Source organism: Anguilla rostrata, chromosome 16 (genome assembly GCF_018555375.3).
Source record: "Anguilla rostrata isolate EN2019 chromosome 16, ASM1855537v3, whole genome shotgun sequence".
NCBI lineage: Eukaryota > Metazoa > Chordata > Actinopteri > Anguilliformes > Anguillidae > Anguilla > Anguilla rostrata.
Window position 1 is genome coordinate 17,092,584 of NC_057948.1, and position 16,859 is coordinate 17,109,442.

Here is a 16,859-nt window from a genome sequence, read left to right on the forward strand (position 1 = left end):
TGGTCAATACTGAAAACAATTTGCCACCATCCTATGAGTCAATTTGAAAAATTATACATTCTTACCTTTACTGTCATAAGACTTGGATTCAGAAACACACTAAATGCAAGTATTTTACATTTCTGAGGCCTTTAACCAGCTCAAACATAAAGCATCTGGACCACTCTACCCATCAGGTGCAGGTTTAACTTAAGGGACATCTGACTTTGCAAAAAAAAACATCACATTTTAACATATAAAATTACAAGAAACATCGCACCCTTTTGTACTTTTGAGTTCTGAACATTGATAAATTGACATTTAACAGCTGGAACATCCTAAATAAAAAAACAGAAAATATAATAATAGCTCCTATTAAAAGCGTTTAAACCAAATTAAAATGAATTTAAGATGAGGTTCAAAAACAAGTTGTGTGACAAAACACAACTGAGGACTAAATAATGCTTGCCTTTCAAAAAGGCATTTAAGATGAAATGTATCAGATAAGACTTAAATGATTAAAAAAAGAGTAAGAGTTTTTTTTTTTAGGAAATTATGAAATGCAGAATGTCTTTATTTAGATGCGGTTGTTGGCTCCATCACATCAAACAAGTTGTTGAATAAAATAAGTCATGGTGAGTTTAATAGTGGCAAGCATCAACTGCTTCATTAATGGTCAACTGATTTAAGCCAAACACATGGCTCACTGTGTAGGACAAAGCATTTTCATTGGCTCAAACCAGGCGATCATTAAGAGCATGTTGACAAAATAATGGACCTAGGTAAGCGCCAGTTCTAAATGTGGCTAAACATACTGGGCAACTACCTGGTTGAAAAACAGGGTTATAGCATGTATACAACTGTGGACTAATCAATGAAATGTCACAAAGTGTAACATTTTTTTGAAGTTAGTCAATATTCGCTCAATAGCACCTGTTCAGACAACTTCTTTGTAGCTACAGCTTGTCAAAAAAAGAGGTACTACAGTGCATTTGAGTTTGAGAGAGACACTTTCACCTGTGTGCATAACCAAAGACATGGGACAAGCATAGCATCAACATTCACCACAGGTTAATTACATAATGGATTTTATTTACCATAATATGAAGTAAACATAAGAGCAAGGCACAAAGTCCAATGCAAGTTAAATAGATATGCGATGGCTTGTGGGGAGGGGACCCTGGTATAGACACATCAATTGCATTTGCTATGTACACAAGCTAGCATGTACAAGGTCCTTTATACTAATGTACACATTTATCAAAAAGTACAAAGCTCCTCTGGATAAGCTGTATCAAAATTGCAGAAATTCAAAGGGGTATAATAATCTCTGTTCATCAAGATAAATATTTTAAATTACTCTCCAGTAAACAGTTAAAGACGGTTTTATGGAAAGGAAGAAAGGGAAAAAAAATACACTTAATGCTATTAACATGTGAAAAGAAAATGCACAAAGTTAAACAGCACTTAAATAATAGAAGATTCACATGGAAAAAGTCAATATGACCATAAATAGCAATCTCCAAAGTAATTTATAAAATTGAGTAATATGGGAGATATTTTCCGTGAAGCACTACTTTAAAAATGCAGCCATACAAAAAACGGTCACTTGCTTCCCAAGATGTATCCTACTCAACTCACCTCTGAACGCTATAGAGGTAGAATCAGCTGTTGAGGTTGCAGTCACAGAAGCGTGTTAATATGTTAAATTATCACATATTCCCCCTGCATGCAAACGCCATTCAAACAGCAATTTACCATTTCAATTTAATAAACTGCCTACAACAGTGATGTCACATTCCAGATCATGTCTTGCGCTCAATCACTGTATGTGGACTATTCTCTCAACATGAAACGATTGAGCTGTACTCAAAAGTACCAGATGTTCTACACACACACATATATATATACACATCTGCCATTCCTTCTCCAACACCACACTCGAGCGAACAATTTCCAAAGCAAAATAACTCATGAAGCTTCCTATTAAACCAAAATATGCTAACTTGACGAGCAATGCCAAATGCTTGGGGTAAATGTGGATTATTTTTTTGCTCCCCAACTGTTGATATGTCAGCAATTATGGCATTATAAAGATTGCAGGGCTAATGTCATGTGAGAAAATAAATACATTTATTACAGAAAACATTCTCCTCTACGATGCATATACAATTACCTTGCATGGAAAGTGCTACTTTGGTTGTGAGAATGGCACACTTAAAATGTGTACCAAACTTCTTTTTTGGTATGGAATGGATGTAAAAATGCCGATGGCTGGATGCAACCAAAATTGTTTCCAATTTGGGAATGCAAGATATCAGCAAAGACTCAATACTGACAGAATGCAACCATTTTTTCAGTGTGGAACTGGCCTTTTTCTTTAAAGGGCACCTATGACGTCATTATGAGTCGAACAAATCGCTTGCTAATGATTAAGCCTTGTAAAAGCCAATGGCTGTGCTCCAAAACACGTACTGCACGCTACGCAATACGAGTACCTGGCACTATGCACTGCCAAATGTAGTGGGGAGTCTATGCTGGCAAGCATCTAAGTGTGTACCATGCATGCCTTTATCGCGGCTGGTTTGACTGGGAACACCCCTTATGTATATTTGCGGTATTTAGACAATTCCCAATGGATCAGAAGAGGCCATCAAAATTAACCGGCATGCATGTAAATGAAAGAAAACTTGCAAGTCACTAACATTTTGACCCCCCCCCCCATTACTGCTGCCTTCACCTGAATGTGAGGATTTCTGGGAAGGACAAGTCCTCCCAAATACATGAAACCACATCAGTAGACTCTGATGCATGCCTGCAGGCTTGAGTTTCGTAACTGTTCTTCAGCCACAGATTTCCACGCTCCTGCGCACTCTAGGTAGCATGCCAGGATGTTTTGGAATGTGGTCAGTAGCCTGCTGTGTGCTCGACTTGTCCAACTACTCGCTTTCCCTTGGGTTCAATGCATAATCTATTTCTTTCACTCGTTCATATAATCCAATCAGAGGTGTATACCGAAGGACGGTAAGTAAATTACTGACAACATTTGCGAAAACGTGCCGAGGTGCCCTTGCAGTCCGAGCCAATGCACTCAAACGGACTGGAAGCATTTTGCATGTACCACTGCTTCAAAGCCTCCCTACGCCTTAGTCAGACGAATCTGTAAAGCACAGCAGTGCTGTACTGTCCGTGTACGATTTCACAGCTAATAAACATACATAATACTATGTGGGAAGAAAACAGGCTTCAAAAGGTAAAGGAAATTTCAGAATTTCAACTTTCATCAAACAGAAACAAAGACAAAAAAGCAGACAAGATGCTATCAGTTCAAATGAATAAACTCTGGACTCCCGCACCTAGTCTGTGTCATAACGTCTGAGTCGTTACTCAATATTGAATTGTGTACGAGGCATTATAGTGTACGTTCAGGAACGTAAAATACACGCAAACTGTAAGGCAACCGACTTGAAGTACCACATTTTTCAAGCTGCTTGGATGCTAGGACTGTGCGTGTCCTTGGTCAGCTGTCTGGGGCTCGTTTTGGGGATAGCAGCTGTATGGTCGTGTCCGTGTTCACTTCGTCGCCCGGGATGGGCCCTCAGGACAGACGCTCCTCGGGCCGCGCGCGGGAGCCGGGGCTCGGCTCGCTAACGGGCGCCTCGCCGCCAGCGTCGCCGCCCCTCCCTCCCCACTCCGCCGTGCAGGGAGCGGCCTGTCCTGCAGGGGGCGCCGAGTCCGTTGTCTCACCCGCGCGGGGTGACCTGGCCCCCTCTCCCTCATCGTCCTGCTCTTGCTCAATGGCATCCTCCTCTTCCTCCTCCTCCTCCTCTTCCTCTTCCTCTACCTCCTCCTCGGGCTGCTTCACCTTGTGCACGATGAAGAGGTGTCGGCTGAGGGCCAGCCGCGAGGCGAAGCACAGGCCGCAGCGGGAGCACTGCGGGGAGTGGTCGTCCGCCCGGTGCTGAGGTATGTGCTGCTGGAAGTCGGCGTCGTCCTCGGTGGCGAAGCCGCACTTGGCGCAGCGGAACTGCGGCTTCGGGCGCTTCGCCGGGGCGGCCTCCGGGGCGGCGCCACCCGCCCCCTCCCCCGCCGCGTCTTCCCCTTTCCTCTTAGCGCCAGGCCCCTGTGGGAAACGCAGGCATTCCCAAATCATCTCGACCACGTTCTGAATTTTATACTCAGACTTTACCAGTTTTCTTTGTTTTTCTGTAAATTTAGCCATCCTTCAACACTGAAAAATTTGATCTCATACTCTTGACAACAGATGAATATTAGACTCCCAGACTAAATGCACCAATATCTATTCATGACTAAAACTGTATGCCTTCCCTATCAAATAAATATTATAATCAAATGTGTTTAGAAAAGTACTCAGCCAAAAGAGTGAATTCAAAATATGCCCCGAGAAGCTTTATTCCCCAATAACGATGCTACAAATATTACAATGCTAACCGCACACTTCAACTTAGGTTCACTGGCGTTAGACCCATTTGAACCACTCCTCTATTTAAGTGCTTGTGTCTGTGCCCCTCAGCACTGATGAAGGTCTGAACAAGATCTAAACTGTATTTTTGTTTTGCGCTTTATGTTGAACTTTTTTTTGTCATTTTGTGAGCTCAAAAAAACTAACGTCTTCTCTGTAAAGAATATTTTAGCAATGTGTAGTCAGCATCCTAACTTTCACAATTAAGCATTCATTGAACAGAAAATGTACATGAATATGTAAATATATTGAAATAATAAAGGACTGTATAAGCCATATTTGGTGCAGGACCTGAGTAAGGGACATTGAGAAGTGCCGTTACCTCTCCTGGGCCCTGGCCGGGCCCCTGTGGAGCCGCGTTGGTCATCTGGCTGAAGTCCGGGTTCTTAATGCCGTGCATCAGGCTGATGTGGTTCTTCAGCATGAAATGCTTGGTGAAGGTCATCTTCTCATCTGTGCAGTACCTGCAGGAGTAACGGAGTGACATCAGAGAGATCATACAAAACGCATAGTTCAGGTTGCCCACAGTAATGATAAAATAACAAAATGCACTGCCAATGATTTTTAACCACAGGAGGATGTCTTCATGCACACACACATGCATGCATGCACGTACAGACACTCACGTACTGCCTATATCAGGAAATTCATTAACAACATCGCTTCCAGTAGATATATTCTGAAGGAGGAAAAACCTTTCCATAACCTATACTGTGATACCCTTGAGAAGTTTACCATGAGGAGGTCTCTCTTGACACCAGCAGCAGTATATGCACCGAGACAGCACTGCACTTTAACACTACGCTGAGGATTCAGTCCACTTTCTGCTGGCTTCTTCTACATCATTAAATGGCTGCAGCTGTTCGAAATTCTAATCAAACTTGCAGAACCACTGCACATGTTGTTATAAGCAGTTATAAGCGGGTCTGAAGTCTGGAGCTCTGGAAGACTGACGCTGTCCGGATGCAGCCTAAACTCCGCTGTGCCACAGAGCCAGACTCACCAGCAGGTGTAGACCTTCTTCTTGCCCATGTGGTCGTTGCGGAGGTGGCGCCTCAGACTGGTGGAGGAGTTGAAAGACCTGTCGCACTGCTGGCACGGGTATCTCTTCACAGACTGCAGAAAGACCAAGAGAAAAACGCATTGGAGAAAGATGGCTTCTTTTTGCCGTTAGCCAACAATGACGGCTGGGCCTTGCCAAATGAGTAACAAAAGAACGGCGCTTTGGAGGCCGGCCACAACTGCCAAAAAGACGAAGAGAAACCCGCAGCGTTCCAGAACCGGGAGAGCAGAAGAGAAACTCCACGTTTGCATCAATATAAAGGACAGGATGGCGTGGGACTGCCAGCCTGTGAACAATAGCATGTAATGCTCATAGCCAAGCTATTAACACAATGCTTCAGTGGAAATAACCATTTTACCCTATCAAAGAGAGGTAAATGTTTACAGACTGAAATCCCAAACTGCATTAGGTACTGCTATCCGAACTTATAAATGCATTTGGTAAAGTGATACATTTAAGTGGACATTAGTCTGACTAAAGTATCTCACTGATGAAAATGTGGAACATTTAAAAGCTATAAAAAGTGCTTTTAGCAGTGACTATTCATTCTGCAATTCTGGACCTTCCCCTAAATTATGACTCACCGGCCACATGTCAACGTCTTTTAAAAAAAAAGAGAAACAAGTCTTAAGTGAATAACAACTGTTGCAATATTTGATATATAAGACAAGTGGATGGCTGCAGATTGTGAAAACCGGTAGGCAAACCACCAATCTAGCTAAAAGAAGCCCTTGTGTTTTATTTAAATTCAGTAACTTAAAATGCCAAGACAAGAATAATACCTGCATACACACACTCACACTTGAGGTCCACGAACACCCACACACAGGCTCACGCGCACACTCACAGATTCAGAATAGCTGGCCCTTACCTTCCCGTGGCTGGTCTTCATGTGGGACACGTAGGTGTCTCGGTCGGGCAGCCAGTGCAGGCACTCCCCGCAGGTCCAGCCGGCGTTCCTCAGGTTCAGCTTGCTGTTGGGCCGGAGCGCGGCCGGGCCGTCTCTCTGGCCGGCCGCCGTCGCCGGCCTGGAGCCGTAGGCGCTGGGCTGGCGCGGCGGGGCGTTGACGGGGTCCGGGCGCGGCGGTGGAGCCTCCTCCGTGCGCTTCGCGCTCGGGCCGTCCGCGGCCGCCCTCGACGCGCCTCCGTGCATGGCCTTTCGGGAGAGAAAGGGGCGGAGTCACGGCACAGCGGCGGGAAGGGTATCAAACACAATGACAGAATCCCTGGGGCGCATTCCGACGCAAAGCGCGTCATTTAGGCGCGAGAGGATCAGCGCGTCATTTAGGCGCGAGAGGATCAGCGCGTCATTTAGGCGCGAGAGGATCAGCGCGTCATTTAGGCGCGAGAGGATCAGCGCGTCATTTAGGCGCGAGAGGATCAGCGCGTCATTTAGGCGCGAGAGGATCAGCGCGTCATTTAGGCGCGAGAGGATCAGCGCGTCATTTAGGCGCGAGAGGATCAGCGCGTCATTTAGGCGCGAGAGGATCAGCGAGTCATTTAGGCGCGAGAGGATCAGCGCGTCATTTAGGTGCGAGAGGATCAGCGCGTCATTTAGGCGCGAGAGGATCAGCGCGTCATTTAGGCGCGAGAGGATCAGCGCGTAACGTGTCAGCGGACCTTGAAGTGCTGCATCAGGGGCTGCTTCTGGGTGAAGACCACGGTGCACTCGGGGCACTTGAACACGCAGTGCTTCTTAGCGTTCTGATGGAAGTGCTGGAAGAGCAGCTGCTTCTTCTTAAAAACCGTTTCGCAGGCACACTTGTAGATTAGCCTGCAACATCAAAAAGCAAGTTAAATGATACAAGTATACAAGCAAATACTTTCAGTGCGTGCAAAATGGAATCTCAAATACCGATACTCATCACGCGTACAGCAAATACAGGTTTCGCAATCACCATACATAAACTACACATGAACATCAAGTTCCACAACATTAATTTCCAAATGATCATACACAAGGACAAAACACTCCCTGCTTTTTGTTAACAGGGTTTAGATTTAGGCTGGCTTACGTCCACTGGGCTCATAGGGTACAGATGGCAGAACTGAACCGTGTCGGAATTTCATATTGAATTTCAGTTTTGGCCGAAGTTCAAAGTTGAAGGACACCAAATCTGATACAAAATGCCAGTGACAAAATGGAACACATCTGCGTGCAATGGTGAAGAGAGAAGAAAAGGACAAGAGGAACTCACTGCGGGGACAGATCGCTGGCGTTGTGCTTATTTTTAATGTGCATCAGACAGCCGTCTGCGGACTTGAAGGCGACCGGACAGAGCGAGCACTTGTAGAAGACCTCGCAGTGCTTCTCCTCCACGTGCCTCTTGTGGACGTTGGCGGACATGTAGAACATCTCGCAGTGAAGACACCTAGCCGGAAAAACAAACCGACCGGAGAGGGTTAGCGCTTTAACCGCGCCACGCCAGAAGACGTGCGCGGCTAAATCGAGCCAAAATGGCCGCGGGGCTTACTTGTGCCCGATCTTGCGCGCGTAGTGGAGGCAGTTCTCCCGGACGTGCTTCTGGATGTCCACGGAGCGGCTGACCGCCCCGCACTCCGGGCAGCAGTACGGGGACTTGTGAGCGTGGAGGCGCTGGTGGGCCCGGAAGCTGCACTTGTTGGGCAGCAGCATTGGGCACAGCTTGCATGTCTGGGGAAAAGAGGAGATGGAAAAGGACCATCGCTCTGGAGCACAAGCAGGGTGGAGAAAGACTACGAGCCTACTATGAGCAGTTCAAAAGACCATTACTGATAAGAAAAGCTAATGCAAGATTGTCTGCTAACTTTAAGTGGGTGGTATAAACGGTATAGCAACAGAAATATGTGACACAATATGAATTTAGCCATTTCACCTATACCGGTAGAGAATAGATTTCCCTTGTCGAAACGGGGTTCGACAATAAGAAGCACCCGCTGGCCCAGGGCTACTATACAAATCTTATCTGGCTCAAAGAGAACGTTTTTATAACCATCCTGGAAACTATGCTAAAACTTGATCATTTCTGTACTGACACTTGCTTATCAAGAACAAAAAACACAGTTTTATCATCAATATTTGTACCAACGTTTTCTTATAAATAACCTACAGCCATCTTCAGTGATCGTGCTATTGCAGGATTCCACTTTTACACAGAAAGGAGAAAAACGCAGGGAAAAAATAGGCCGCATTCTACGAATATTCCACCGATAAGACAATGAACTGTGGAGATACAGTGTTTCCCCTAGAATTTCTTTCAGGCCTGGCGGTACTCACCAAAAAAACCCTAAACAGACGAGGCGCGCGGGATGGCATATATAGACCTACGTAGCCGACTTACTCATATGACCGCATAAAAAGACACTGAATTTACCCAATAAACAATTAATAAAATAACAATACATAAATATATAAGTACTGTTGCAAAAAAAATCCAGACACACAAAGACATTACTGAGCGTTAAGAACGGAGCTTATTAGGTGTTAAATTCAGATTTACGGTCACTTTATTCTGTTCCCAGTACAGCTCTCCCTGTTAAATGCATCTGCGCATGTGCATTAGCGCGTCTTGGTTGAACTGGAGTTGCTATGACGAGAGTAAATGAGCTCTTGTTTTGTGTTAACAAGTAAAGTGAGTAAAACTATAAAGTCGCCATTATTGTGTTAACAAATGGTAGCAGAGGATGTCGACTAATACAACCTATAGAGTGCCACCTGTGTTCGACGGAAAGAAGTCTTACGAAAGCTGGAAGAATGAAATTGAAATGTTGATTCGTGTTACCAAATTGGAAAATAAAAAACAGGCGCGACCAGTTGCTCTATCGCTAGCCGGTAGAGCGAGGGATAGGCTACAGCTTTGGAAATACCCGCGGCGGATTTAAACAGCGCTGAACAGAAGCTCCCAAACGCAAATTATTATTGATTTCTGAATGAATGAATGGATATTTGGCGTTGTTTTTGCCATTAAAAAAAAAATATATATATATTTTTTGGCCTGGCGGGGGTTCTCGTTGGTCTGGCGGCCCGCCAGGCCTGTACAATTATAGGGGAAACACTGAGATAAGAAGAAAAAACATATTGTGATATATAATGTTACTGTCCAAAATTCGAAATATATGGTGCTATACATTTTAGGCCATATCGCCCAGCCCTACTGTTAACTGCAATTGGTCTCCCATTATAAAACTGATTTCTGAAGGCAAGGATTTGCTTTCTGCAAAAATGAAAGCATTTAGCAGGTTGGCAGTAGTTAAATTATACTAGCAGGGGTAGCAGGGTTGCATAATTATAGAACTGGACATGTAACTGAGGTGTCAGCAAGGCACTTATCCTTGAGTAACTATCCAGCCGTATGGAAGGCCGGTATGTAAAAAAACTCAAGTAAGTCACTCTGGATGAGAACATCTAGCAGATTATGTCTAAACGTAATGTTGTTCCTTACATTAACAGCAGCAATTATCTATAATATAGCCTAATTCGTCTTTGAAAACTGCTGTTTTCATATCCAAAAGCACCCACAATTTGAAATCCTTGCTCCATTTTTTAATCACCTAGATGCAACCAAATGCTCATGCAAACCTCTGCTCCAGGTTAAAGATAATGCAAATCACCTGCTAGCCTACATACTGCTCACAAAAAGTTCTTGATGGCAAGAACACATACACACAGATTTCCCTTAGCTATAACACGGTCTACATTGCGCAAATAGCTAGTTGTGCCATACAATGTGGAACCTGAATTTATATCAGATCCAGCATATTCTGGGAACCGGAGGCAGACGTGGATTGAAAAAGAGCGTGTTCACCCTTCCACAAATTTAGATTAAAGAAAATCTTTAAAGATATTGATTTACAGGGTTCAGAAAAACCACTTGAACATTCTCTCAAGGCTTAGAATAGAGGGACAAAGCCTTCTTGCTGGGAAACAAATTGTTCATTCACTGCTCATGCAAAGAAGAGAACAGTCAAGCACAGATGCCAACAAGTGTGACTTCTTAAAAAAGAAAGCTAATTTCTCTGCTATGAAACCACTTCCTTGAGTTTGAAACATGCAACGTTTGTCAATTTTAACTTTCAGATACTGCTTCTTAGTTTTACGTACCAGTCCTTCGGTCTCCTCGGAAGCTCTCTGGTAGTGACCCACCAGCGACCTGGAATCAGCCAGCTGCTTGTTGCACTCCAGACACCTGAGCCCCTGGCGGATGATTTTATCCGGACACAAAGGCATAACCGGCTTGATCTTGGCTGAACTTGCCGGGGCCGGAGAGGCGGAGCCGGAGCCGGAGGCGGAGACCCGGGAGACGGCGGCCGTGGGCGCGGCAGAGCCGCCGGGAGGGGGGGCGAACATCTGGTCGGCAGGGATGGGCTTCATGAACAGCTGGGTGCACTGCATGACCACGCCCTGGCTCTTGTGCTCCCGGGCGTGCGCCAGCAGGCTGCACTTGTTGAGGAACACCAGCGTCTTGGAGCAGTGCATGCAGGCCACCTCGATGTGCACGCTCCTCCTGCTGTAGTGCTGGGCCAGGCTCTTCTCCAGCCCAAACGAGTCGCTGCACTCCAGGCAGCGGTACCCGCATGCGGGCAGGCCGATGCCGCTCTCCGGGGGCGGGTTTAAATTGGGCACGTACGTTGGCACCGGGTTGGTGGCGTTCAATAGCCTGTTCAAGGTGTCTACGGCTTGGCTGGGGAGGGCCGTGTATGGCAGAGGCGTGGCATTTTTGACTTGATGCACCAGAGGGACCGTGCTGCACACTGTGGGGTTGGAAAGCTGGGGCTGGTTGGGTCGCTGGGTGGTGGATCTCGCTGCAACCGAGGCTGCTACGCTGTGGGGAACCAGGTTTAGGTTTGCCAGGTGAACGGCTTTGGGGAGGAAGTTTGTGTTGGGGGCACTCCCCAACTGGACGGATACAGCCTTCTGCTGCCTGTACTGCTGCTGCTGCTGCTGCACTACGTTAACTGCCCTCAGCAGGGCACTACTGGCATTCTGCAAAGTGGGGGAAGACTGGGCTCTTGCCCTCTTCTTGAAGCCTCCCTCAGCTCTGACGCTGGGGACTTTTGACGGGAGGCAAGCGGACGGCATCATCGTCACCGCAGGCATCGTTTGGGAGGAGGGTTTGCTCTTTCCATTTTCGCAAACGAGGTCGGCGACGAGATTACGCGAAGGGGGCCTCGGCAGCGGACTGGGCGACATCTCCTCAGCAGACGCAGTGTACTGCGACGCGGTCGAATCGGCAGGAGACAGGAGGTCCTCCAGCTCGGAGTCGGGCAGCACGCTGGTCACGGTGCGCTTGATCTGTCCGGACGACGTCTTTATGGTCTTGATTCGGACTCGCGGTATGGCCGGGGGAGAGCCCGTAGCAACCGAAGGGGAAGCCTTGCCGCTGCTGTCGCTGCAGGCGCTCATGGGGCTGTCCGGCTGCTTCATGAAGCGCTTCACCACCTCCAGCGGACTCCTCGGGCTCTTAGGGGACTTGGGCACCACGGGGCCAGCCTTGGGGACTTCCTTCACAGACACCGGTGGCTCTCTGGGCTTCGCTTTTTTTTCCTTTGAAGACTCGGCGTCCTTTTGGGCGTTCAGGGCTGCAAGCGCTGCCAGGCAAGAGGACAGTTTGGAGGCCGGCGTCCTGACGGCCTGGTGGGACACCCCTACACCAGTCTCCGACAAGGGAAAGCTGCTTGTCTCTTCAATGCTTGTGCCGTGAAGGTCCTCCAGGGAGAGAGCCTGACTGCTTAGAAACCCTGGACTTTTGGTATGATCTCTGTTGAGGCCCTCTGAACGTTCCTCAGTCCTGGTCTGCTCCGGTCTGTTGGACACCACCAGTCTCTCGAGGCTGTTCACCTGCTCGTTCACAACTTCTCTTTTGTGGCAGTTATCAAACATGCTGTACGCCAGCAGCTTCCTCTGATTGTCCAGCTCCGAGGGATCCATGGGCTCAAACAGGCTGGCGGCGGCGGGGAAGTACGGCCTCTCCTCTTGTTTCTGATGACCTTCGACCCCATTCCCCTGAGCGTCCTCCGTTTCTGGGCTGGAGATGGGGCTGAACTGGGAGAAGGACAGCATTCTGTCAGGCCTGTGGACAGACGCGTTTTCCGGAGGGCCCCTCGAGCTGTCCCCGTTCAGGAACGACGGCTCCAGCTTGCCGTAGCTCCCGTGGCCCAGGTGGTGGTAGTCCAAGGCCGCGGCCCCGCCGCAGCGGAACCCGTTGGGCAGCAGTTGCGCCTGGCGGACGGCCTCCTTCTCCACACCGGCCTCGAAGGACTCCTGGCGGCTTGTGTTCTTCACGATCACGCTGACGGCAGGGACGTCCAGGGCCGGCACGGAGTGGTGTCCGGGGAGGCCGTCGTCCATGCACATCCCGCCGGACTTCAGGTGACCCTCTGCCTCATCGTGGCCCCCCTCTTTCGCGTCCAAACCGGTGGCATCCGGGATGTCGAAGGCGGCCAAAAGATCGTCAAAATCTGGGGTCTTCATATCACCCATTTTTGAGAATTTAGAAAAACCTGGGGAGGAAAAGCAAAGCAAATTTGATGAAAGATTTGTGTCTGGAGGGTTTCCTTACACTGGTCAGCAAAACAAAACCCACTATGCTGGACCGACATTCTTTTCATCTTTTAATAAGTCTTCCTCACAGTTTCTCCATAAAATGCCTTCAACAACTGAGGACAGCTCCACTACACTGGCAAGATATCCAAAATATCAAGATCCATCTGTGAATGTCTTGGCACTGTGTAAGCACCTTTAGATGTATGAAAATATTGATCTGCATCAAAAGGGTAGGCTTAAAATTGCACCTGTTCTTTCCAAATCCAGAAATAAAGACAAAATGGAATAAAATGCATTTTCAAAAAAAGAAAAAGGTAACTTGGGTTAAACAAGGTCAACTCTGGCCATAGCTGTCAATTATTTCTTAGTGTAATGCAGTTATAAAAGCTTGTCATAGTGATAAACTGTCGTTCTAGTTCTTAAGTTTTTGCATTTGTTTTATGCATTGTACCTTCCACCAATCCACAACTGACTTTTTCAGTCTCCCAGAATGTAAAAATATACAATGCATAAACAATGATCCAATAAAGAAAGTGACACAATGACTTCATTTTCCCAATATGAAATTTAAGAATTTTAATTTCTGTAATGAACATTCTAGTGTCAAGCTCACTAATAATACAGGATTTCCTTTGCTTTTTGCAAAAAGCTTGAACAAAAAACCAAAACAAATCACTGAAATCCATCTAAAAATAAAAGACTGTCTAATTTTTTTAAAGATTAAAGATGAACACAGGATTGCTCTGGTTGGTTTCTTGGTTTGCCCAAAAACCCCAAGGCCATAGCGAAATAGTTTTGTTTCCTGAAGAGGAGCCCACAAAGCATTTAAGCACGTACACAGTAAGAACCTACATAAATTAATTGTTGAGATAAAAGAAAGGCATTGAAACAAATTCATATTTTCATATTCGTTACTGTTCATTTATAACAGAGTCCTTCACTCAGTTTGGATAGGTCAGTGAGTTGCTCACACCAGTATCATTGTTTTATCGCTAGAATCAAAATGACCAATGAATTAGGACCTCATACAGTCGTACTCACGTTATGCACCAGTTGAACGAGGTTAACGGTGTGGTCCTGATGTACTACAGTAAGTACCACAAAAATTACTATTATTATTATTTGAGAAAACTGCATGCTGTCTATAGGCTACGATGTTCACTAGCAAATGCTGCATTCTACTGCACTTACATTGCATAAAACTATATATTATATAGTTAATATATAACGTATTTGCTAATAACCTAGGTGCATGTATGGAAAGATTTGCTGACACACTGATAAGGTAAACACCGCAGGCTAAAACGCAAGTTGCTCAGAACTGGCGTAATTAGCATAAAAAAAACAGCCTAAATAAATTATTTAAAAACACACGGGTAGTGGTGTAACTTCTCGTGTTTTTCTTATAGGCGTAGAAAGCATACATTGGTTAGCTAACGTTATGTGAACAATGAAAGCAACGTTATATTTACCATTTGGATCCTTGTTTATTCACCTTGGCAACTCTGCGTGGACGAGTGTTTTCATAGTTAGCTAGCTAGCCAAGTTAGCTAGCTACAGCTCATTTTTTTCCAATCCTGGGGAAACTTGCCAGCCACACCATATTTCTAGTGTTATTAAGTCAAGTTAGTAAAATTAGCTACATAGCTAACCACTTGATTTACACTGAATTTTTTTTATTTCACTGTCATTTTGTTAGAGCAAAAACAATGACGGAAGAAAGCTTTTGACATCAGCTAGATAGCGCCCATCTCGTACTAAATGGCTAGCGAAAAGTATCTACATTTCAACCCTTTTCCAGTGCGCTGTAAGATAACAAGTAACTTAGTATATTACACTAACGACATGTACAACGTGTGGCTAACACGGCTCTCGCAGTTGTTTTATTGTTTTGTGTAACGCTAAGTTAGCTCTGTCTCGGAGCTCGTCAAGATGCACTCTTTCTAACAGCTAGCTAGCTTGGTGCCATTTAAAATCAGGTACAACGTTACCTAGCTTGCCAATTTGATAATGTTAGCCAGCTACCTAAACAATTAGCACCTAGCTAGCTTTTAAGTTCGGTAACAGTTAACTAGAAGCCAACATGAAAAGTGACTTTACACACCATTTAACATTAGCTTTTAAGACGTTCGTATGCGCTTTGTCCTCGTTTGACACTACTTATCGGTTACATATAGTGTTAGCTGGCTATGTACGATATATTTCCTCAGAGGCTCGGCCTTTTTGGTCAGTTTCCTGCATTAACGAATTCGCTAGCTGGCTAGCTAGCTGTTTAGCTAAATAGCTACTTGTCTTCTATATTAGCACATCATAGCTATATAACCTGTTTGGTCGCGTTTCACCAATTCCTTAAAGATTATAGCTCAAAACAAAAAAAGTGTCGACAGGTAGCTACACAGCAAACTTCACCTTTCACAGCAGCTTTAATGAACCGAGGTAACGTTAGCTAACTTCCACATCGCCCTCTCACCAGTCCTTCCTGTCTGGGTTGGCTACTGTACACTGCTGGTCTTTGTAAGGACCCTATCACTACGGACACATTGTAGCAAAAGCTCATAAACATAATTTAACCTAATATTGACCCACCAAGGGATACATGCATACATATGCTGCAACGGCGAAAGTCTAGCACAGTTCCACGTAAAAAAAACTTTGAAACTGCTGGCTAAACTTCAGTCCAAAGGGGAAAATATTTTTCAGATGGCAGCATTGAAAGGGAGGCCCTACAAAATGCCTGACTATAAATGGAGGGCCGAAAAAAGCGGGTCTGTTTTCACCACTGAACTGTATGGTTTCCACACTCGTTTTGCCGAGTCGGAATCGATTATAATAGAGAAAAACGTAACATGTACTACTACAAGATGTCGTTATATTTTGGACACACCTACACGACACAAACTAGGCTCATATTAATGAGGAAAGGTTGGAGCACGTCAGTTCTTAACAGGAATAGTCACAAGACGGTATTTTCCACAAACGCTAGGTGCGTTTCGGACTTGTTAAACCATCCTCATAGAGATGAATGTGAGCGGCGGAAAATTCATATGATGGTTTAAAAATATGATTTGCATTTATTTTTTGTGACATAGAACGCAATACATAATTTAATGTTTTTCACGAAGCAACCACAATCTGGGATATTTGAGAACATAACCAATTACTGGTTTTATTATTCTTAAAACTGCACAGATGACAGGAGTCACCAATTCCTGTATAATATCATCTGTGTAAATAGGCTACTGCTGTAGATTGGTCATGTTATTTTTATTATTAGTCTGTCATAATCAGACAAAATTGTGACGTGGTTTTAACCTGTTCTGTAAAACTATTTTATGAAAGGGAATGATATTACTGAGAGCAAATAAAAAAGGTCCATGTTTTTGATAGTAAAGAGGCAGGGAGGACCCCGACAATGAAAGTAAATCTTTACACATATTCTAGTTCAGAGACATCACTTAGCATGTGAATATCTCCATGGACAAAGTCATCCCCTGGAGCTTCAAAAAGATTGGATGGGGACCTTTGGTCATTAGCATGACAAGCCAGTCTTGTATTTTGCAGTACAGCCAATGAGGACCAAGGCTCAAAACCTGTGGTACACATGTTATTAAACTGATGCCTATCAGTCAGCTGAGGTTACAGCAGGGTGGGGACTGCCACATGGCAGGTTATAATTTTATACCAGAGAGAGAAATACAGGTGAGTCCACAGCAGTATGGCCTCCTGGAATAAGTCAGCCAATGTTTCATGGGTTACTACTACCAAAGCCCATAGAGAGAGAAAAAATCATTGATATTTACATAAATTATTCA

At 45.2% G+C, this 16,859-nt stretch overlaps 1 protein-coding gene across 3 annotated transcripts; it reads right to left on the reverse strand.

Moving 5' to 3' along the window:
• Positions 1-1,050: 1,050 nt before the first annotated feature.
• Positions 1,051-15,710, reverse strand: znf592 (zinc finger protein 592). 3 transcript variants are annotated; one of them, XM_064314010.1, is made up of 10 exons: positions 14,520-15,710; positions 14,089-14,132; positions 10,606-13,004; positions 8,000-8,178; positions 7,724-7,897; positions 7,146-7,299; positions 6,397-6,681; positions 5,466-5,578; positions 4,785-4,926; positions 1,051-4,102 (listed from the first exon to the last, which is right to left on the reverse strand). In XM_064314010.1, the coding sequence occupies exons 3-10, from the start codon at positions 12,982-12,984 to the stop codon at positions 3,578-3,580; spliced, it is 3,951 nt and encodes a 1,316-aa protein (XP_064170080.1). In that variant the 5' UTR covers positions 12,985-13,004; positions 14,089-14,132; positions 14,520-15,710; the 3' UTR covers positions 1,051-3,577. The 3 variants fall into 3 exon arrangements, with proteins under 3 accessions (XP_064170080.1, XP_064170081.1, XP_064170079.1); XM_064314011.1 differs by lacking the exon at positions 14,089-14,132 and having other exon boundaries at positions 15,457-15,710; XM_064314009.1 differs by lacking the exon at positions 14,089-14,132 and having other exon boundaries at positions 14,520-15,709.
• Between the last annotated feature and the right edge of the window lie 1,149 nt (positions 15,711-16,859).

Excerpts from the sequence above, each read along its gene's own strand:
- znf592 (XM_064314011.1), bottom strand. The coding sequence starts at position 12,984 with ATGGGTGATATGAAGACCCCAGATTTTGACGATCTTTTGGCCGCCTTC. Across the intron at positions 8,179-10,605 it reads CCGAGGAGACCGAAGGACTG|ACATGCAAGCTGTGCCCAAT; the intron begins GTACGTAAAACT and ends TCTTTTCCCCAG. Across the intron at positions 5,579-6,396 it reads TGAAGACCAGCCACGGGAAG|TCTGTGAAGAGATACCCGTG; the intron begins GTAAGGGCCAGC and ends GTCTTTCTGCAG.